The sequence below is a fragment of the Eptesicus fuscus genome, chromosome 17, assembly GCF_027574615.1.
Source record: "Eptesicus fuscus isolate TK198812 chromosome 17, DD_ASM_mEF_20220401, whole genome shotgun sequence".
Lineage (NCBI taxonomy): Eukaryota > Metazoa > Chordata > Mammalia > Chiroptera > Vespertilionidae > Eptesicus > Eptesicus fuscus.
In genome coordinates, this window is record NC_072489.1 from 28,490,505 (window position 1) to 28,513,746 (window position 23,242).

A 23,242-nucleotide genomic window follows, 5' to 3' on the forward strand; every position below is an offset into this window, starting at 1 on the left:
TTTTCAAACTTCCATGGATGGATCTTAGGCATTATTGTTGTTGCTCATTTTGATGCTCATGTTGTCCCAGATTTGGGCAGTGCGAGCTTTTTCAAGCTGGCTCCTGTGTCTTTTAAACATTTCCCTTTTTTTTCTTTGAAAGCATTTTCTCACTTTCTGCCATAATAAGATGTTTGATGTTCATCTTTTATTTCCCCTGTCCCAGCCCTGGAATGAGCCATTTTTTTTCTTCAAGAAATCTGGTTCCTTTAGGGGTAAATGGTATTTAAAACTAAGATTGAGCAATGGTATACCATTGCTCCTTGTGTGCGTGCAGTTGCTGTTTGTCTTCTCAGCAGAATGGACTAAGAAGTACATAATTTTGTATTCTTAAACATTTCAGTTTATACTTACCTATAATTTAAAGCTAATACTGCGGGTTCTTCTTTGCTTCTTGATTCTATATTTGTATCTCCTTTTTTTTCTCATTGAGAGCCCTGTCTCCTCAAAACATCAACATATTTACTAATTTTGAAATATTTAAATGAACCTTGCATTCCTGGAATAAATTCCACATGGTCATGATAAATTATCCTGTATGTATTGCTGGATTAGGTTTACAAATGTTTTATTAAAGATTTCTGTGACTGTGTTCATTTGAGATAATGGTCTATAATTTTTTTTAAGCCTTTGTTGAGGTTTTAAAAAATCAAGCATTTGTTGGCTTCACAAAATATGAAGTATTACTACTTTTCTGAACAAATTTGGTAAGATTGGTATTACTATTATTTTTCTAAATGTTTGATAGAATTTACTAGTGTAGTATTTCAGCCTATGATTGCCTCCGGATATTTAAAATTGTGAATTCAGTATTTTTCTAGACATGGTTTAACTCAGATTTTCCATCTCTTCTTGTGTCAATTTTAATAATTAGTGTCTAAAGGAATGTATTCATTTCGCCTAAGTTGTTGGATTTATTGGTATAAAGTTCATAATTCTCTTATGCTTTTAATGTTTGTAAGATTTGTGCTGTTATCATCTTTTATTTATTTCTGATAATGGTAATTTATGTTTGTTTTTTCTTTTCATGCTCTGTCTAGCTAGAGGTTTATCAGAGAACCTTTTAGTTTCGTTGACATTTCTCCATTGTCCATCCTTATTTTATTTATTTATTATTTATTTATTTTTGCTCCTGTCTTTCCAGTTATTTGGGGGTTACTATGTTCTTTTTCTAACATCTTAGGTTGGAACCATTAAAAACATTTTTTTTTGGTAAAAAATATATTTTTATTGATTTCAGAGAGAGAGAGAGAGGTAGAAACATCAATGATGAGAGAGAATGTTTCCTGTATGCCGAGCCTGAAACCCAGACATGTGCTCCAACCGGGAATCGAACCACGACCGCCTGGATGGGTCAAGGCTTAACCACTGAGTCATGCCAGCCAGGCTGGAACATTCTTTTTACTTTCCTAATACAAGCATTTAAAATGACACATTTTCCACTAAGCACTAAGCAGTATTTTTTAGCTGCATTCCACATATTTTGATATGTTTAGTTTTCGTTATCATTTAGCAAAAAGTATTTTCTAATATTTATTCCTTCTGAATTTTGATCCATGGATTAAATAGAAGTGTGTTTACCTTTATTCTATTTGGTATTTTCCCAAATATGTTATTTCCATTATGGTCAGAGAATAAACTATGTGATTTCAATTATTTTTTATTTTATCGTCCAGTACGTACGTGGTCAGTCTTGGTAGATGTTCCATTTGTACAGGCAAAACATATAATCTGTAGTATGTAGCATTTGTCAGTGTGGCCAAGTTGTCTGATACTGTTGTTCATGTTTTAGGGGAGAGGGGGCGGGATTCTAATGGTAGTTTTCTCAGACTGATATTCCACAGATTTCGTGGGTACTTTCTTCTGATTGTTTTCTACTTTCTTTTTTTTCTTTTTTGTGTTTCAATTTGAGTAATTTCTGTTAACCTGTCATTAAATTCACTGATTCCTTCCTCTGCTACTTTGTGTCTACTGAACCCATAGAAAGCATTTTTGTCTCTGTTACCACATTTTTTATTACTAATATTCCATTTACTCAAAATTTCTCTCTACTGAAATTCCTCATCTTTTCATGCATTTGTCTACCTTTTCTGTTATAACCTTTAACATATTAGTTATGGTTATTTTAAGTTTCTTTGATAATTACAACATCAGTGTCACTTCAAACTGTTCTATTCATTGCATTATCTTTTGACTGATTTTTTACCCTTGCTTTTTCATATGTCTTGTAATTTTTTATTAAATTCTAGACATTATGTGTAGGATTTAAACAACTTATGCAAACAGTATTTTTGCCTGAAATTCATAAATCTGTTCTGCTAGGCTATTAATGTTGGTGATTGAATCAGTTTAGTCAGCAGAAACAAATTTGAATTTTGTAGTTGTTATGGTTACCTACTGTTATGGACTGAATGTTGTGTCCCCTAAAATTCATATGTTAAAAAGCAACAACCCCCAATATGATTGTATTTTGAGATAGGGCTTTAATGGAGGTAATTAAGATTAATGAGGTCACAAGGGTGGGGGCATGATCCAGTGGGATTCCTGTTCTTATAAAAAGAGACATGAGAGAGTGTTTTCTCTCTCACACTCTCACTCTCTTCCCCGCCCCCCTCCTACTGCTCCTCTCCCTCATTCCCTTCTCCCCTACAATGTGAGAACAAAGTGAGAAGGCTACAACCCAGGAAGACAGCTCTTACCAGGAGCCAGATTGGTTGGCACCTTGATCTGGGACTTTTAGCCTCTAGAACTGTGAGAAAATAAATATTTGCTGTTTAAACCATATGTCCGTGGTATTTTGTTACGGAAGCCCGAGCAAACTAATACACTTTCAGTGCTCCATGGGCTTGAAATTCCTCTGTTATCCTCCTATATAATGAAAGGCTAATATGCAATTGACCAAACAGGGGAACAACCAGTCGCTATGACACACACTGACCACCAGCAGGCAGACGCTCAATGTTGGAGCTGCCCCCTGGTGGTCAGTGTGCTGCTCAGCCAGAAGCCCTGAGCCAGGCTCACAGCTGGCGAGTGCAGCTGAGGTGGGTGGCGGGAGCCTCTACCGCCTCTGCAGCAGTGCTAAGGATGTGCAACTGAGGGCTTAGGCCCGCTCCCCACAGGGCCTCTAGTAATCTTATGTTTAGAGAGGCTGATTTGCCAAAGGATTTTTTTTTTTTTCAGTATTCCTGTTTTAACTCTGCTTTAGATCTTTTTTACAATTTCTGTTTCTCTCCTGAACACAATTAGTGTTTCCCAATAGATGAAATACCTCATCTATTCAGCATTTAGTCATTTTTTTCTATAACTTTTTTACATGTTTTAAAATCCTTGTTTGCTGATTAAAATTACTTGGTCATCTGTTTGTCAACTTCTGTGTTTGTCAGTTGACTTTGTTTTCTCTTGATTATGTATCACGTTTTATTGATTTTGTTTATCTAATAATTTTTTATTGGATTTTTTCACATTTTATTTAAAGAACAGCAGGGAATTTTTTTCCCCCACATAGAGTATAAGTCCTTTCCTCTATTAAAGTAAGAGGCCGATAAGTCATATTCTTCCTAGAATTTAGTTAAGCTGATGCTGGGCTACAGTCTTAGATTTAGTATTTCTGTTATTGGCTCACTCACTCCCCTCCACCCCACTTTTTAAATCTTGATACTTTTTCAGCTGGGAGGGATTTTTCTGCAGTTTAAAATATTATTGGTTTATTTTTGGATTCTGGAATTCATTCACAGGGAGAATGCCTGGGATTACCATATTCTCTTACATGGCTACTTTTTCTGAAAAATTAGATGGGGTGTGTTGCAGAGTGAGTAGTGTGGGAGAATTGCTGGACCAAGCAGTCTGTTAGAACTCTTGTCTCTAATCCATCCTGCTACCACATATTGTTGTCTATAGTCAAGCTGACTTTTGCTTGTCTGTCAAAATGTGTTTGATGGCAGGTGCACCTGTATGTAGGCTAGGTGCCTGTCCCAAGGAAGAGAAGCTGCCATGGTTCTCTCCTCATTTATGAATGCTCCATGTTCGCCATCGTCTGGAATTGAGTTCATCAAGGTTTCTTTTTATCTTTCACTCTTCATTGGCTCATAGAAAATGTCTCCTACCATGGGAGTGAAGGGCTTTCTTGTTCTACATATCCCAACCTTCAGAATTAGAATTTCTTTTTTTTTTTTTTTTTTTTAAATATATATATTTTGGTCTTTTTCTTCTCTTTTTTTATTTTATTGACTTTTTACAGAGAGGAAAGGAGAGGGACAGAGAGCTAGAAACATCGATGAGAGAGAAACATCGACCAGCTGCCTCCTGCACACCCCCTACCGGGGATGTGCCCGCAACCAATGTACATGCCCTTGACCGGAATCGAACCTGGGACCTTTCAGTCCGCAGACCGACGCTCTATCCACTGAGCCAAACCGGTTTCAGCTAGAATTTCTCTTCACTAATTTTTAGTTATATTAGACCAGTGGTCGGCAAACCGCAGCTCGCGAGCCACATGTGGCTCTTTGGCCCCTTGAGTGTGGCTCTTCCACAAAATACCAAATTTCTTTTGAGAGCCAAATTTTTTAAACTTAAACTATATAGGTAGGTACATTGTTATTAACTTAATTAGGGTACTCCTTCAATCGCACTGTACGTATGTGCTCGCGAGCCACAGTTTGCCGACCACTGGTATAGGGACAGGGCCAGTGCTAGGACATGACTTTAGAAAAAGACTCCTTCTTTGAGTGGGCTGATTATAAAAAGGTGCCCCTTCCTGCTTCTGACTTGGTGCCCCCATTTTCCTGTTGGCTAGATGCCCTCATTCTATCTTTGCAACTGTACACAGTACATCTGAATCAGGAAAAAAATTTTACTTTCTTAGATGAGAGAAAATTATAAGAAATTACAAAGTAGAAGATTCATATTGGTCCACCGCTAACATTTTTTTCTCTATAAAAATGAGATGGATTTTTGCTACTGCTTTTAACTTGTTTCTTGTCCTATCTAATAAAGAGGTAATATGCAAATTGACCATCACTCCAACACACAAGATGGCCGCCCCTATGTGGTCAAAGATGGCCGCCACAAGATGGCCGGCAAGGGAGGGCATTTGGGGGCAATCAGCCTGCAGGGGAGGGCAGTTAGGGGTGACCAGGCCTGCAGGGGAGGACAGTTGGGGGGGATCAGGCCTGCAGGGGAGAGCAGTTTGGGGTGACCAGGCCGGCAGGGGAGGACAGTTGGGGAGGGGACCAGGCCTGCAGGGGAGGGCAGTTGGGGAGGACCAGACCTGCAGGTGAGGGCAGCTGGGGGGGACCAGGCCTGCAGGGAAGGGCAGTTGGGGAGGGACCAGGCCTGCAGGGGAGGGCAGTTGAGGCCAACCAGGCCTGCAGGGGAGGGCAGTTAGGGGTGATCAGGCCAGCAGGGGAGGGCAGTTGGGGGTGACCAGGCCAGCAGGGGAAGGGCAGTTAGGGGTGACCAGGCTGGCAAGGGAGGACAGTTAGGGGCGACCAGGCCAGCAGGGGAGGGCAGTTAGGGGTGACCAGGCTGGCAGGAGAGGGCAGTTAGGGGCAATTGGGCCGGCAGGGGAGCAGTTAGGCATTGATCAGGCTGGCAGGGGAGTAGTTAGGGGCAATCAGGCAGGCAGGCAGATGAGCGGTTGGGAGCCAGCAGTATTGGATTGTGAGAGGGATCCCAGATTGGAGAGGGTGCAGGCTGGGCTGAGGGACACCCCCTCCCACCCCCGTGCACAAATTTCATGCACCAGGCCTCTAGTCTTACCTTATAATAGACAAATATGCAAATTGACCGCACCTTCGCTACGCCCAAGCCACGCCCACCAACCAAGCCACGCCCATCAACCACGCCCACCAGGAAACCGTTGCAGGGACGCTGGGGCCGGTGGCTTTCCGGGCGCCTGCTCCAATCGCAGGGACCCGGCTGGGGTGCGGTGCGGCGGAGCCCGAGGACCGGAAAGCCGCCCGGGGCTTTCCGGGCCTTGGGCGCCAGCCGGGTGCCTGCTCCGATGGCAGGAGCGAGCTGAACTGGGGGTCTGCTTCTGCAATCGGGTCGCAGGGACGCTGGGTGCAGCTGAGCCCAAGGCCACCGCCCAGGGCCAAGCCCGGACCCTGAAAGAAGGTAGAGGGCAGTGGCCACAGCCAAGGCCTGGGTCCCCGGTGCCGGCAGAAAACTGGTGCAGGCAGCCAGGTGAATGAAGGTCTATTGCACGAATCTTCGTGCAAACGGGCTACTAGTCTATATAATAAAAGGCCAGAGGCTATAAGCATCATGACTAGAACGACCGCTCGACTGGTCGTCATGAGGTGCCATTGACCACCTCTTGGTCCCCCCCCAGCCCACAAGCAGCGGCGGGGCGGGACTGGGGACTAGTGAGTGGGCTGAACGGCTGACCTCTTGGTCCCTGACCCCAGCCCACAGCCTCCGATAGATCAGTGATGGTGAATGGGGGAATCGGGGTGGGTGGCAGGAGGACCAGGCTGGCTGTCAGGCCATTGGAATCACTAGCTCATCCCTGGCTGCTCAGGGGCTCAGGCCTGCAGGAAAGCAGGTGCTGGTGACTTCACCTCCATGCATGTGCACTGGGCCGGCCGCTGATGGAATGCGCTGCCCGCTCGGGGCTGCTCATGCTGGGGCAGGTAGGTCGCGGGCGTGCCCCGCAGCTTCCGTCAGCACCTCAAGCCCCAGCGGCGGTGGTGTCCACGTGAGTGGCCCCAAGTGGGCAGTGCGTTCCATCAGTCGCCAGCCCGGCACACGTGCATGGAAGTGAAGTCGCCTGCACCTGCTTTCCTGCAGGCCTGAGCCGCTGAGCAGCCGGGGATGAGCTGGTGATCCCAACAGCCTGAGAGCCTGGCGGCGGAGGCGGTGTTCAGCCTGGGGACTGGCGAACGGGCAGAAGGCCCTGATTGCAGGAGGCTAGGCTTAGGGACCCTCCCTGCACAATTTCGTGTGCTGGGCCTCTAGTTTAACTATAAATTAACATCTCTTGGAAAGTCTGAAGAAGCTATAAGGGAATAGTTGTGGAGACAATAAAACCAAGCTATTTAGAATTTGTGTTTTGGTGCTTTGCATATAACAAGCACTAAAATATGTTGGTTGAATATTAAAATTTCTGAAATAAGTAAAAGGAAACGCTTAAATTTATGAAAGTTGTTTATCTATAACTTCAGGAACAAATCTATATTCTAGGATGCAAGATACATTATTACTAAAGCATTGAAAAATACAGTATCTGATTTTTGTTTTATAGGTATCTTGCAACATCCAGATGGCACAGTTTTGAAACAGCTACAGCCACCTCCAAGGGGCCCAAGAGAGTTAGAATTCTATAATATGGTAAGTGAGGTAAGATTTGTTTGTTGTAATCATAGTGGTTTTCAGTTCTCTGGTGGTAATGAATACGTTTGATAGCATGTCTTGTATAATGTGTGTGTGACTGAAACAAAAGCTTAATGAAATATAATGCTTATCTTTACTGATGCAACCTAATATTTTCTATTCTGATCCACTAAATTGATTTTTATTAATGGGTTGCGACCTACATTTTGAAAACCACCTGAGAGACTGTTTGTATTTCTCAGAAATGCTGAGTTTAAATGTTTTCACTATAGAATTTCTTAGCCTAGTGCTGATGTGCACTGTAAATCTCCAAAGCAAGGTGGTAAGGGACAGACTTACCATCTAAGTAATCGTATGACTAGGAACACCACCTCTGTCTATTTACAAAACATTTTCATCACCCAAAGAAAACCCTGAAACTCTGAAGGCATGATGCTTTGTTCCTTCCTCCTCCCAATCCCTGGCAACCACCAACCTGCTTATACGATATGTGACCTTTTGTGTCTAGTTTCTTTTTGGTCTCATATTTTTAAGGTGCACCTATACTATAGTGTGCATTAGTACTTTGTTCCTTTTTATGGCTGAGTAATATTCCGTTACTCTTACCACATTTTGTTTATCCATTTATCCATTGATGTACCTTTGGGTTGTTTCTACGTTTTGGCCTTTGTAAGTAGAGCTTCTATGAACATTCATGTACAAATATTTGTTTGAGTACCTGTTTCCAATTTTTTTTATATATATATATCTAAGACTGGAATTGCTGGGTCATATGATAATTCTACATTTAGCTTTTTGAGGAACTGTCAAAGTGTTTACCAAAGTGGCTGCACCATTTTACATTTCCATAGCAATGTATGAGGGTTCTAATTTCTCTACATCCTCACCAGCACTTCTTAGTTTTCTTTCTTAAGGGCCATCCAAGTGAGTGTGAAGCGTTGTTACCTCATTGTGGTATATTTTAATTGGCATTTCCTTAATGGCTAATGATGTTGGTCATCTTTTCATGTGCTTACTGACCATGTCTAAATCCTCTCTGGAGTAATGTCCGTTTAGATCCTTTGTTCATTTCTTCATTGGAATGTCTTTTATTTAGTCACTAGAGGCCTGATATATGAAATTTGTGCAAGGGGCTTGGCCCTTGCAGCCCTGCTTTGTCCCGAAGGTAGTCCAGCTGTTTGGTCTAATTAGCACATTATGCTTTTACTAGAGGTCCAGTGCACGAAATTTGTGCACTCGGGGCGGTGGGGGTGGGTCGTGTCCTGAGCCTGGCCTGCACCTTCTCGCCCTTCGGGGAATGTCTGACTGCCGCGGAGGTGGGAGAGGCTCCTGCCACCACTGCTGTGCTCACCAGCTGTGAGGCTGGCTTCTGGCTGAGCAGTGCTCCCCCTGTGGGAGCACACTGACCACCAGGGGGCAGCTCCTGAATTGAGCTTCTGCCCCCTGGTGGTCAGTGTGCATCATAGCGACCAGTCATTCCACCGTTTGGTCAATTTGCATATTAGCCTTTTATTATGTAGGATTATTGTAGACTAGAGGCCCGGTGCTCGAAATTCGTGCACGGGGGTGTGTGTCCTTCAGCCCAGCCTGTACCCTCTTCAATCTGGGACCCCTTGAGGGATGTCTGATTGCCTACCGGGATCGGGCCTGAATAGGCAGTTGGGCATTCCTCTCACAATCCAGGACTGCTGGCTCCCAACTGCTCGCCTGCCTGCCTTCCTGATTGCCGCTAACCGCTTCTGCCTGCCAGCCTGGTCACCCCTAACTGCCCCTCCCCTTTAGACCTGGGTCCCCCCCAACTGCCCTCCCCTGCAGGCTTGATCGCCCCCAACTGCCCTCCCTTGCAGGCCTGGTCCCTCCCAACTGCCTTCCCCTGCTGGCCTGATCACCCACAACTGCCCTCCCTTGCAGGCCTGGTCCCTCCCAACTGCCCTCCCCTGCTGGCCTGATCACCCACAACTGCCCTCCCTTGCAGGCCTGGTCCCTCCCAACTGCCCTCCCCTGCTGGCCATCTTGTCATGGCCATCTGTGTCCACATGGGGACAGCCATCTTTGACCACATAGGGGCAGCCATCTTGTGTATTGGAGTGACAGTCAATTTGCATATTACTCTTTTATTAGATGGGATAGAGGCCTGGTGCATGGGTGGGGGTTAGCTGGTTTGCCCTGACGGATGTCCCGGATTAGGGTGGGAGTTCCCTTGGGGCGTGGGGCGGCCTGGGCGAGGGGCCTGTGGTGGCTTGCAGGCCGGCCATGCCCCCCGGCAACCCAAGTGGAGGCCCTGGTATCTGGGATTTATTCATCTTCTATAATTGAAATTTTGTAGCCTTGAGCGGAGGCCAGGGCAGGCCAGGGCTGCGGGAAGCTTGGCTTCCTCCATCGCTGGGGCAACTCAAGCCTCCTGCTCTCTCCAGCTCGGTGGCTGCTGCCATTTTTGTTGGGATTTATTTATCTTCTATATAATTGAAACTTTGTAGCCTTGAGTGGAGGCTAGGGCAGGCCAGGGCTGTGGGAAACTTGGCTTCCTCCATTGCTGGGGGAACCCAAGCCTCCTGCTTGCTCTGTGGCTGCAGCCATCTTGGTTGGGTTAATTTGCATACTCTCTCCTGATTGGCTGGTGGGTGTAGCGGAGGTACGGTCAATTTGCATGTTTCTCTTCTATTAGTGTAGATAGGAGTTCTTTACATATTCTAGATACAAGACCTTGTCAGATATATGATTTAGAAATATTTTCTCCTATTCTTTGGGTTGTCTTTTCACTTTTTTCATAGTGTACTTCGAAGCTTAAATTTTTTAAATATTGAAATTCAGTGTATCTTTTTTCTTTTTTTTGGTCACTTGTGCTTTTGGTGTTATATCTAAAATTATACTTATACTAGAAACCCGATGCACGAAGATTCGTGCTAGAATGGGCTTTCCTTTCCCTGGCTGCCGGCACTGCCTTTCCACTCCAGCCCAGCCTCTTTCCACTCTGGCCCTGCCTTCCCACGCTGCCCAGAGGCCCTGAGAGACAGGGGTGGGGCAGAACGCCTGCGTTGTCACCATGGCGACGATGCAAGCGTCCCGCCCTGTCACTTGGCGCCTGTATATGCAAATTAACCGCCATCTTTGTTGGTTTAATTTGCATATCACTCCTGATTGGCTGGTGGCGTAGCAGAGGTACGGTCAATTTATATGTTTGTCTATTATTAGGTGAGATTTTCTTCTAAATGCTATGATGTTAGCTCTTAAGTTTAGGTGCAAGTAAAAAAAAATACAAGCTAAAGTTAAAAAAACAAGTACTGTTATACATGCTTTACCATTATTAACTCATTTAACCCTCACAACTACCTATGAGATAGGTACTCTTAGCTTCATTTTATACATGTGTACATTAGGCATGATTAGTTTAAATAATTTGATCATGATCATGCTAAAGTAAATAGTGGTCCCAGGATTTGAATGTAGGCAGTCTAAACTCTAGGATATATGTTTTTAGCTGTTACATAATGTCTCTTTTTTGAAGAAAGTATTTTATATTTACTCTGTAAAAGTCTTGTACGTAATTTGGTGGATTTATTCTAGGTTCCTTATTTTTTGTTTCAGTTGTAAATGGTAGTTCTTGAATTAAGTGTTCCAATTATTGCTAATATATAAGAACTAGAGGCCTGGTGCACAAAATTTGTGCTCGGGGGGTGAGTGGGGGTGGGGTGGGGTCCCTCAGTCTGGCCTGCAATGACGCCAGCGTCTTGTGCCCCGGCCTCTGGCCAGAGGCCCTTCCCTGCCTCTGTGTGGCCAGGTTGCAGGACGCTGGGCTTGCGTCACCCCCAGAGGCCCCTCCCTCCCTCCGCGTGGCTGGGGTGCAGGATGCTGGGCTCACGTCGCCCCCAGAGGCCTCTCCCTCCATCGGCGTGGCCGGGGCATGGGATGCTGAGCTCGCGTTGCCCCCAGAGGCCCCTCTCTCTGTATGGCCGGGGTGCAGAGTGCTGGGCTCGCGACGCCAGGGTGATGCCGCCGGCCGCTATGGGTGCCACCATATTTGTGACAGAATGATGGTTAATTTGCATATTACCCTTTTATTAGATAGGATAAAATAGATATTTATCTAGTGTTCTTTGTCTAGTAATCTTGTTGAATTCTTTTTTTAACTCATATTTATCTGAGATTCTCTAACAATTTTAATTGTTTTCTATATAGATAATTTTATATTTTGTGATTGGAAGTTTTGTTTGTCCTTTCTGAATCCATATACTTCTGTCAAGGACTTCCATTTCAGGGCTCAATAGAAGCAATGATAGGGGTATCTTCCTCTCATATAACAAAAGTGCTTTTAACATTTCCTTGTTAAAATATGTCTTCTCTCTGACATTTTGGTAAATACTTCTCCCTAGGTTAAGAAAATTGCCTTTTGTGTGAGTCGAGGTTCTGACAAGAGATAAATTATGTATTCTGTCAGTTTAATAAAGGGATTGTTTACCTAGGCATGGTCAGAGTTAAGACTACCTGCGAGAGATAATGCTGTACCGTCCCTGGGCCTCTAAGGGTAAGGAGAGGGAGTGGTTACTAGAACCCAGGGAAGGTAACTTTATGAGAAGATATGAACTGATAAGGAGGGAAGTAGAGAAGTAAATAACCCAACCTCAACTCTCTCCCACTAGTAAGAGAATGACAAGAGGGCAAGGGATCCCATTGATGCAGTTGAGTCATGTCAGCTTTTTGGGAAGAAAATTGTGGAAGTGGAAAGGGAAAATATATAGCATCCTTTTAATTTTTATTTCAGGAAACAATTTAAAGTATGATATGAATAGGTATTGAATATTTTTCAGCTACCTTTTCTGTATATATTGAAATTAGCATGAGTTTCCTCCTTTAATCTGCTAATGCCATAAATGACATATCTATCTAATATTATATCACCTTTCATTTTTGAAATGAAACCTACTAGAATGTCTTTTTTACTTTTAACCCTTTGCACTCACTCGCTTGCTTTTTTCTCGATTCCTTTATTCTACTCGGGATTTAATTTTTTAAATACCCCAGGTTTTACAAAGTGCGGCAGTAGAATAAAAAACTGGAGTTTCTTTTCATACAAACTTATTTATTTGGATTTTTTTATATTTCAAATTATTGATACATTCAAAGAGTATAAAAAGAGCTGCTACCGATGCTAACCGTGTCGAGTCACACTCGACATCCGAGTGCAAAAGGTTAATAATATGAATTACTGAATATTGTTTGCTAGTGTTTTATTTCAGATTTTTTCCAGCTATGCTCTTAAATGAGATTGAATTATTATTTTCTTTAAGTTTTGTCTTTGGTTGATATCAAGTTCTTTTAGCTTGATAAAATGAGTTGAGGAGCATTTTTTATTGTATTTTGTGGAAGAATTTGTATCACATAAAGATTTTGTTCCTTAAAGGCTTGATAGAACTTACCTATCAATTTATCAGAGCCTTTTGCCTATCTCTGTTTCATGTATATGTGTGTGTACAGATATATATGTATATATTGATTTCAGAGAAAAAGGTAGAGGGAGAGAGAGATAGAAACATCAATGATGAGAGAGAGTCATCCATTAACTACTTCCTATACACCCCCTCCCAGGGATCGAGCCTGAAGCCCATGCAAGTGCCCTGATTGGGAATGCAACTGTGACCTCCTGGTTCTTTGGTCGATACTCAACCACTGAGCCATGCCTACTGGGAATGCCTGTCTCTGTTTCTCTTTCTTCCTTTCCTCCATTCCATCCTTCTTTTTTTAATCCTCACCTGAGGATGTCTTTTCCCATTGATTTTTAGAGAGAGAGAAAAGGGAGAGAGGGGAGCGGAGGGGGGCAGAGAGAGAGAGAGAGGGAGAGAGAGAGAGATGTGAGAGACACACGTGCCTGTATGGGAGTGGGAGGTTGAACCTGCAACCCCAGTATGGTCCTTGACTAGGAATTGAACCAGCGTCCTCTTGGTGCATGGTTCAACGCTCAACCACTGAGCCACACTGGCCGGGCATTTTCCATCCTTCTTTTTCCCTTTTATTTTTTTCTTTGTTCCTGGAAAGGGATATATTTTTAACCATAGTGGCATCTTTCTCTGAGCTGTTTGGCTCTCAGTAAGGCAGACCCATACCTCTTTCCCTCCTCTATGGAGAGGGCAATGTGAATTAAGCTGAAAAATTACCTCCTAAAAGTGAGAAAGGGATTAGACTACTGCTTGAGAACTGTGGAATTATTTTGAATGTTTTATAAATGGTTGCCACATCAGCAACAAAAAAAGTAATTACAAAGTGTGTACACCACAACATGCTTATAAAGACACTTTGCATTGTGCTCACATTCCCTTAAATGTTCCCAAAGATGCTCAGCTACTAAGGAGAGGCAAAGACAGCTTGGCAAAAAAGATATGGGTGAGGGGCCTGGGAGGCTGTGGAAGGAGAAAGCAGCCTTCCAGTTAAACATCAGCCCTCAGTTTAAAGGTCAGCTGTGCATCTGCAGACTCCCAGTGTTTACTAGAATTATGCTCAATCCCTGGATGCCCTGGCCTAGAGTACAATGTAAACATGTGTCCTCCCAAGATTACTCACCTACTGACTGTATCTAAAGATAAAAATTCCAGTGAAGGCCCAACGAGGCAGGCAGAAGAGGCGCGGCCTGGCTTCTTCAGCTGGGGTCTGCCTGTGCACAGGCTCGTTTGGAAAGGTCCAGGAATGATGAGGGGCGCCGCCTTCCACACTCCCTTTCCCTTAAGTCAGAATTCCGATAAACAGGGCAGGCGGCATTCCACACCCCTTTGTTAGAATGTCCTCCTTACAAACTTCCCAACCTGGTCTCATGCTTCCCAACATCTAGACATTTCTAATATTTTCTACAATTATTACTGCTTATAAATCAACAAATTAAGTGAGCAATGATTAGAATTATGTTGAGGTAAAGGATATTTTTTTAAAAAAAGGTAAAACCACAACTTCCTTACAGATATCAAATATGTAAGTGTTAAAGATGTTAAACTTAATATTTAATGAGGGAACTAGGCAGATGTTAAAACTGGTTCAAAAGAAAAGTCAAAGAAGCACACATTTATATGGAATAAAGGGAAGTTGAAGTTAATTTAGGAATGTTCACTAAACTCCCACCTTCCATGAAGGTTCTGAGAACCTTCCCTGGCCAGAATTTCTTTGCAAGAATTATTTTGTTTATATGAACAAGAGTTATTTTGCATTTGCTAAGAGTTATCTACAGCTTACTTTGTTGTAAAATAGTTCAAGGACAGTAGAAGGCTAGAATTAGATAACCTAAACAATACAGAGTTTTTCATTGGAAACACAGTGTACTCTTTTTTTTCTTCTTGCTTATTCAGAATTTTAGATATATTATGATAAACAGTATTATTTTATTTGAGAGAAGTGTAGGGCACTTGTAAAGTATTATAAGAAACTAATATGCAAGTTATATTTCTCTCTTTCAGGTTTATGCTGCTGATGGTACTGATGGTGTTCTTTTAGAGCTACGAAAATATTTACCAAAATATTACGGCATCTGGTCACCTCCCACTGCACCAAATGGTAAGTTTTACCTAAAATTCATCTTTTATTCTTAATTCAGGAGAGTGGTTTTATAAAAGGTTTATATAAAAGTAAGCCTAGTATTATAAAAACTGAATACATGTGTGATTTTCTTTCTAATCATTCTCTACTTCATTAAAGAAACTTATTAATACTTTTGCTCTTCATAACCAATTTCTTAAATGGCATATACAAATTAATGATCAATCTGTTATAATTGAATGAAAATATATATACTAGTACTTAATACTGTATTAATTTACAGATGTTCTCTTTTTGTAATTTCTGGGCAATTTTTTTTTTTTTTTTTTTCATTTTGAATAGGAAAAAAACATCAGGAAATATATTTTCCTTGCATAACTTCCTCCCTGTCTCCTATCCCATTTCTTTGTCCCACACTTCTGGGCTTTAAATTGCAATATTTAAAAAAATGCCAGTAAGTTTTATAGTTAGAGGACAAACTGATCTAAGTAAGGGCACAACATTTCTCTCTTTTAATATTAGTTCGTACTTGAAGGCAGTATTTGCCACTTCTGGGTCTTTGACTGAGCAGACAATTTAATTAAATAAGCAGCTTGACTGTGTAACTATTGAAAAAGGTTGGTGAATGGGGTAAGAGTTTGAAATTTGACTGAGTTTAAGAATAACCCATGGGCTTATTAAAATGCATATTAATAGGCTAATCACCCAGACATTTTGATTATGAAGGTTTATGTTGGAGTTCAGTGATGTGCTTGTTAAAAGCGACAAGCTCAAAAAAAAAAAAAAAAAGCAACAAGCTCGCTCTGGCTGGTTTGGCTCAGTGGATAGAGCGTCGGCCTGTGGACTGAAGGGTCCCGGGTTTGATTATGGTCAAGCCTGGGTTGCGGGTTCAATCCCCAGTTGGGGGCGTGCAGGAGGCAGCCGGTCAATGATTCTCTCTCATCATTGATGTTTTTATCTCCCTCTCCTCTTCCTTCCTCTCTAAAACCAATAAAAATATATTTTTTTAAAAAGTGACAAGCTTTTTTAATGTAGATAGTACGTGGACTACATTTTGAGAACAGGAAAGAAGGGGGCTCCAGCTTGAGCTTATTCTTTTCCTTAGTTCTTTGTCTTCCTTTGACTCATGGGCTGTGTGTCACGTTTCATCAATAGGGAATCATAGTATTCTCCTGTGAGTATCCTCAGTTAGGTAATACTAAATCAGCGGTTCCCCTGGGTATTTAGGATTCGCCTGTGCTTCAGTTGTATGTGAGTGGGGGAAAAGTGAGCCTAGGCTCTTTCCCCTCCCTTCCCCTTTTGTCCCCTCACCCTTCCTTCTTGTCTATTAGTCCCAAATGTATATGTTTCTGATTCAGATGAGCATGTTGCTTAAATTATTTCACAAGTCATTGTGATCATAGAGATTTCCATTATAATGCAAGATACTTAGATTTCAATGAATTTTGCTACTGATTAATGTTTAACTTAGAACATTATTTAATTATTATTCCTCAAGAATGTCACATCAAAAGATTAACAAAGTTTTTTGAGGATGGTGTTAGATTGGCTATCTAGATACTGTAATTAATTACTCAGTTTTAAAAGATTGTTTAGAAGGGGTTTTATTTTCTCCACAACTAATTCCCTTATAGCCCTCAGACTTTCTGATAAATATGTGTAAATGTTTATAGAAATTCTTCAGTAATCCATGAGTGCAGTAATCCATGAGAGAGAAAAACATCTGTTGGCTGCCTCCTGCACGCCCCCTACTGGGGATTGAGCACAAAATCTGGGCATGTGCCCTGAAGGGACGACATTCAACCAACCAATTGAGCCACACTGGCCAGGGCTCCCATTGTGCCTTTTTAATGTCCTTGGAAACCTTACATCTACTTCATGCCTTTTGCTAATGGTTGAATATTATTTAATCACCCTCCTGTAAGTGTTTCTCTGTGATATTTATACTATTGTTGACTCTGGAGTTTTAACTTTTTTTCTGTTTTAAGTTTTCCTCATTTTGTTTCTTCTGGAAGTTATTTGAGTGGTAATGTGTTTGCCTATCACTAATTAAAGTTTTTTTTTCATAACAGATTTATACCTAAAACTGGAAGATGTGACCCATAAATTTAATAAGCCCTGTATAATGGATGTAAAGATAGGGCGAAAAAGCTATGATCCTTTTGCCTCATCTGAGAAGATTCAGCAACAGGTCAGCAAGTACCCATTAATGGAAGAGATTGGATTCTTGGTGCTTGGCATGAGGGTAAGAGTGATTATTAGTATAATACACATATTTTTCTTTCCACGTTCTTTCCTTGAAATTTATAGATGTCATTATGATACTAATATATAAGATGATATATTTTGGAATTCATTTGTCTACAACTCCCCAATGTGAGCAGAGATTTTTATTTTTTGTTCACTGATATATGGTCAGTGTCTGGAATGATTGTGACACATAATACGTGATTAATAAATGGAGAATGGCTGAACCTCAAGACTCCAACTCTGGTAATTTTGTTTTAAAGAGGCTTTAAGTTTAGCTGTAATATAAATAACGTGGTAAGTTAATGTTATATTGTTTATGATTTTGCCATGAGGAAAGTACTATGTTTATATATTCAGTAATTTTTTTATATTTTTAAAAGGGAAAATAAAATTAGGTCACTGTGGTTTAAAAACAGTTGTTTTATTTGCTCATGATTCTGTGGGTTGGCAGTTTGAGCTGACCTAAGTAGACAGTTCTGCTGATCTCACCCAGGGATCCTTGTGTGGCTGCACTCATCTGATGGTTCTGCAGGGGCTAGGTGGTCTACAATGACCTCACTTATGTGGGGGAGCTTGTTCTAACTTTCGGATGGGCCTTTTGCCATGTGGTTTCTCATCGTCCAGGAGGCTAGTTGGAGCTTCTTCATGTACCACATTCCTAAAAGGCAAGAGTGGGAGCTACAAGGGCTCTGGAAATAGAGGTTAGATGTGTGGAGGTTAAGTTTGATAAATGATTGCTACCTATTTAAGCATAATGGTGTTTAATTTAAGCATATTTTTGAAATTCATCATAAAAGATGATATATGAATCTTTTGTGTTTTAAATAGGAGAGTTAATAAATAGGAAGCATTATAGTTGGATTGTTATTGTGATAATTATAACAGCACAGTTGAATTTGGTATTCTGATCAAAGAAATTGTCGACGCAGTTATTTTACTTAGAAAACTATAATTAAATGTGGTTATATGTGAAAAGGAAAAAGGATTAATGGCATAATGTTAAAACAAACAAGAAATAAACATCCCACAGGAGCAACTATTTAAACATCCGCTGTTTTCAAATCTTACCCTCCCACTTTCCTTTTCACTTTTTTTCAGAGGACCTTGCCTTCTGCTTCAGAAAAAATTAAAGCCATTAGATAGGATTTCTTTTAATTTCCTGCCAACAGATGTGCATACCTAACCTACAAGTGCTTTCATTTCCCTTTTATTCCTTTCTCTCACACTGATGAATTTTCTGACCTAAGGACAGCCCTTCCCTATGCCCTCTGGATCTCATTCCCTTCCACCTCTTTAGGAATCTAATACTATTGATTCTTTCTTGTCTTATATCTTCAGCTTCTGTCTCTTCCCTGACACTCTTCCTTTTGTTTTATATATGTTCAGATCACTCTCCATTTTTAAAAAACAACAACATCAAAACCTACCATTACCTTGCTCTGCTGTCTACCAGTGGGTTTAACTTGCCTCCCCTTTACAATCAAAATAGTTATTTCCATTGCCTTACTTCCCACTTAGTATTTTTCAGCCTCCAATCTGGCATATTTGCCTACCATGCCATCAGATCGGCTTTCACTAAGGTCCCTAATGACATCTTCATGTCACTAAATCTAAATGCCATTTTCATTACTAACCTTACTGCACTTTGAAAAGCAGCCTGCAAGGCTGACTACGTTTTCCTTGAAACATTCCTTTTTGTGTCCTGAGATTACACCCTGTCCTGGTTTTTTCCAAAGGCTACTTTGCAGTTTTTCTTGCCAGCTTATTTTTCCCCCCTGTTTATTCTTTCAATGTTGAGATATTCTGCTCTGTTCCATTTTACTGTCTTGATTTTCTGTTTCTTCCTAAGCAGTGTCCTTTGTTCTTATTGGTTCAGTTTCACTTACACTGATACTCCCAAAGGCGTATCTGTAGCCTCAGCTTTTTCTGTGATCTCCTAATCTGGATAGCTAGAACCCTACCAGACATTTTACTAGGATGACTTAAAAACATCTAGAACTAATATATTAAAAAGCGATACACTCATCTCACAACCAACCACAACAAATCTCAACAAATACTGAGAATATTCCTTATCTCAGAAATGGCAGTGCTTAGTTTTACACACTGGAAACCTGTAGTCACCATTACCTCTCAGAGCCATCCATTAATCCTATTGATCTTAATTCCCCAGCATATCAAATCCCATTATCACCATTATCCTTTTACAGAACCTAGTCTCTTAACTGATCTCTCAAGTTCAGTTTATCTTTCTTTCAATCTGTTCTCCAGACATTGTAAAATAATCATGGCATTCTCCTATTAAAAACTCTTCAGTGGGATTCCATTGCCTTAGGGTACATATACAGGATAAGTAAAAAAGGCATTGCATGATTTGGCCCTCCTGGGATATGTTGTTTTCTATATGAACTTTAGATTGGCTTATATGGTTATAAAAATTGTTGGTGTTTTATTATAATTTCATTTTAGTTGTGGATTAATTTAAGTAGAACTGATATCTTTAATTTTTTAATTTTTTTATTTAAGGTATTGGGGTAACATCTATATATATATAAAAAAGCCTAAGTGACCGTTACGACTGAATGACCAGAACAACCGGTTGCTATGACGTGCACTGACCACCAGGGGACAGATGCTCAACACAGGAGCTGCCCCCCTGGTGGTCACTGTGCTCCCACAGCCAACCTCCCCTGGCCGGCCAACCTCCCACTGTCCCTCCTCCTGAGTGGCAGGCCCCAATCACCTGATCGGGGCCGGGCCCCGGGCTGGGACAGGGAACCAGGGGTGGGCGGTGGTGGGGCTGGTGGCCAACCTCCCCCTGTCCCTACCCCTGGCCGGCAGGCCCCAGTGATGGCACAGTGACGAGAGAAAGGGGAGGGAGGGAGGTGGGAAACCGCGTGGTGGCGGGGCACCGAAAGCGGCGTTGGCATCTGGCATTCGTTCCTTCCGCGCCTGGCCCGGCGACTGTCGCCTCCTCTCTCAACCCTGCCGGGGCCTTCGGTCCCAATCGGCCCTGATCACTGGCCAGGCCTAGGGACCCCACCCATGCACGAATTTTGTACACTGGGCCTCTAGTTGATTTATAAAATTATAGGTTTTGGATATACAATTCTATAATATATTATCTGTATATTATATTGTGTGTTCCCCTAGTCAAATCTCCTTCCATTACTATTTATACCTCTCCTACCTTCCCTCACTCTCCTTTCCTCTGATAATCACCGTGCTGTTGTCTGTGTCTGAGGGTTTTGGGTTGTTTTTTTTTGCTTTATCCTTTCACCTTTTTCACGCAGCCCCGCAACCCACCTCCCCTCTGACAGCTGTTCTGTTCTCTGTGAGTCTGTTTCTATTTTGTTTATTTTGTTCATTAGATTTCACATATGAGTGAAATCTTATGGTATTTGTCTTTCTCTGACTGGCTTATTTCACTTAGCATAATATTCTCCAGGTCAATCCATGCTGTCACAAGGGTAAGATTTCCTTCCTTTTTTATGGCTGAGTAGTAATCTATCATGTAAATGTACCACAGCTTTTTTATTCACTCATCCACTGATGGCCACTTGGCCTGCTTCCAAATCTTAGCTATTGTAAATAATGCTGCAGTGAACATAGGGGTACAAGAAATTATATCTTTTATATTGAGTCTCCCTCTCTGAGACCATGGGTGTGTGTTTGTGTGTATGTCTTAGGAATTTGTTAAAGATGTCTTTATATAGATTGTACCTTTATTTAGTTTATTTATCTTTTGTTACATTTGTAAATGGAGTTTTCCATTATGTTTCTAACCAGTTATTTGTGTATATCAAAGCTCATTTTCTGCTTACTAATTTGTACTCAGTCACCATTTAAAGTTTTTATTAGTTTTTCAATTGATTTTTCAGTGTATGTCCATTACCTAGAAAGAGTAATATTTTTATCTCTTCCTTCCCAAATTATTATTCCTTTAATTTCTTTCTCTTGTCTTATTTGCATTTGCTAGAGGTTACAGAACATTAGATAGAACACATATTTTTGGAAGCTTGTATTTTAGGACAGATCCTTTTTTTTTTTTTTTTTATTTCCACTTTAAACTTGAGTTGAGGCTGACCTTTGGTGGATTGAGGTAGATAATTTTTCTTATTGAAATATTCATCTATCTGTTTAAAGAGTTTTCATTGATAGTGGGTGTAAATTTATTAAATGCCTTTTTAGAATCGACTGATAGGACGACATGATTTTTTTTCCCTTCAATTCATTAGGATGACTCATATGAATAGATCTTTCCACCTTTAATCACTGCTGAGATAAATTCCACATGGTTGAGGAGTATTCATTTTTAATATTCACTGCTTTTTCTGATAGGTTTATCATGTCCATTCTGATAGCTATGAGACACAAAACCAGCACTATGGAAGAAGCTTAACAAAAGAAACTCTAAAGGAAGGTAAGGATTGAACAACCAGATTTCAATGTTTTTATTACTGCATAAATATCAAAATAATTCTAAAGTGATTTCAATTTTGTCTTTTGGAATAATGATTCAATTCACAATCAACTTTTAAAAAAATGAAATTTACATTCACACATAATCTCTGGTTCATCATACACCAAAACCTTGGGTGTATCTTACATTTTCATTTATTTATTTATTTATTTATTTATTTATTTATTTACTTACTTACTTACTAACTAACTAACTAACTATACTTAAATATAAATGATTATCTGTGAACCAACCACCTAGTCCAAGTACTGGAACTAGAGGTTGTCTTTAAATTCATAGTATATAGTCCTGGCTGGTGTGGCTCAGCATCAGTTGGTTAAACATCATCCCATGTACTAAAAGATTGATGGTTCGATTCCTGGTCAGGGCCCATGTCCAGGTTTGGTCCCTGGTCGATGAGAGTGTGTGAGGGAGGCAACCAATAGATGTTTTTCTTTCACATCAATGTTTCTCTCCTTCTCCCCTTCTCCTTTCCTCTCTCTGAAATCAATAAAAACATATTTAAAAATCAAAGTATATAGATCTTAGTATGTTAAAACTGCTTGTTACATAAGAGACTTTACAGTGTGTGTTGTAGCATGTCATTTTTTATTTAAATTTCTCTTTTATAGTTGAGCTGTGTATTACTAGCTTCTAGAACTACATTATGAATGAACAAGTGGCATGAAGAGTAGTTTAAAGTCTGTTAATATATATAGTTGTAAAATATTTATGGACAAATAAAAACAATGATATCCTAAATTTCTGGAAGTAATATTCTATTGTAAGTTTATTCTTAGCTCTGCCTAAGGTGGGGAACAGGTTATGTGTAATGTAAAGAGTTTGAAGAAGAATTTTTATTTTATGTGTAAAAAAACGGTCATCCATCATGTGATTGTAACAATCAGTATTTGCCTCAGCCAATAGCAAGATAATATGCAGATTGGCTCTTTTTTAAAAAATTAAATATATTTTTATTGATTTCAGAAAGGAAGGGAGAAAGAGATAGAAATATCAATGATGAGAGAGAATCATTGATTGGCTGCCTCCTGCACACCCTCCACTGGGGATTGAACCTGCAACCCGAGCTTGTGCTGGAAATCGAACCGTGACCTCCTGGTTCATAGGTCGACACTCAGCCACTTGTGCCACTGCGGCTGGGTATGCAGATTGGTTCTTTATTAAAATATTTCCCAAGCTAATGTGAATATATTTTTTAGCAATTTCAGTCTCAGAGTGGGGGAACAACTATTTAAAGGCAAAAATAAAATTGTACATACCAATAAATTTCCAAATATGATAAAGTAGGCATAAATAATTTTAAGAGGCATAAATAATCTGATAGGTTAAAGCATTTAGAAGTCTTAATTTTGGATAATATACTCAAACTGGAATAGTGCTAATCCCTAATGTGAGTTTAATTTGTGTGGAAAGACTGATTTAATCAGTATTATTGAGAAAAAAAATTTAGTGCTGTTATGACTTGGTATTTTGGTAATGGGCTGTTGACACCATTAAAAATGGTTATGATTTGACTCTAGGTTTTAGATTAACTCTTACATGTGATTCTGGTAAACAAGTAATCTTTCTATAAAATCCCTCAAAATAGCGAATGAAATAAATCTTGGAATACATTCCTTAAGAGAA

At 40.7% G+C, this 23,242-nt stretch overlaps 1 protein-coding gene across 2 annotated transcripts in view; it reads left to right on the forward strand.

Annotated features, from left to right (window-relative positions):
• Positions 1-23,242, forward strand: part of IPMK (inositol polyphosphate multikinase) — a 36,434-nt gene that overhangs the window by 7,365 nt on the left and 5,827 nt on the right. Inside the window, exons 2-5 of one of the 2 annotated variants that reach the window (XM_028151521.2) lie at positions 7,283-7,377; positions 14,805-14,901; positions 16,956-17,128; positions 21,475-21,556. In XM_028151521.2, coding sequence (XP_028007322.2) covers positions 7,283-7,377; positions 14,805-14,901; positions 16,956-17,128; positions 21,475-21,556 — 447 coding nt within the window. The remainder of the gene's footprint in view (positions 1-7,282; positions 7,378-14,804; positions 14,902-16,955; positions 17,129-21,474; positions 21,557-23,242) is intronic. The other variant, XM_008145488.3, reaches the window with a different exon arrangement.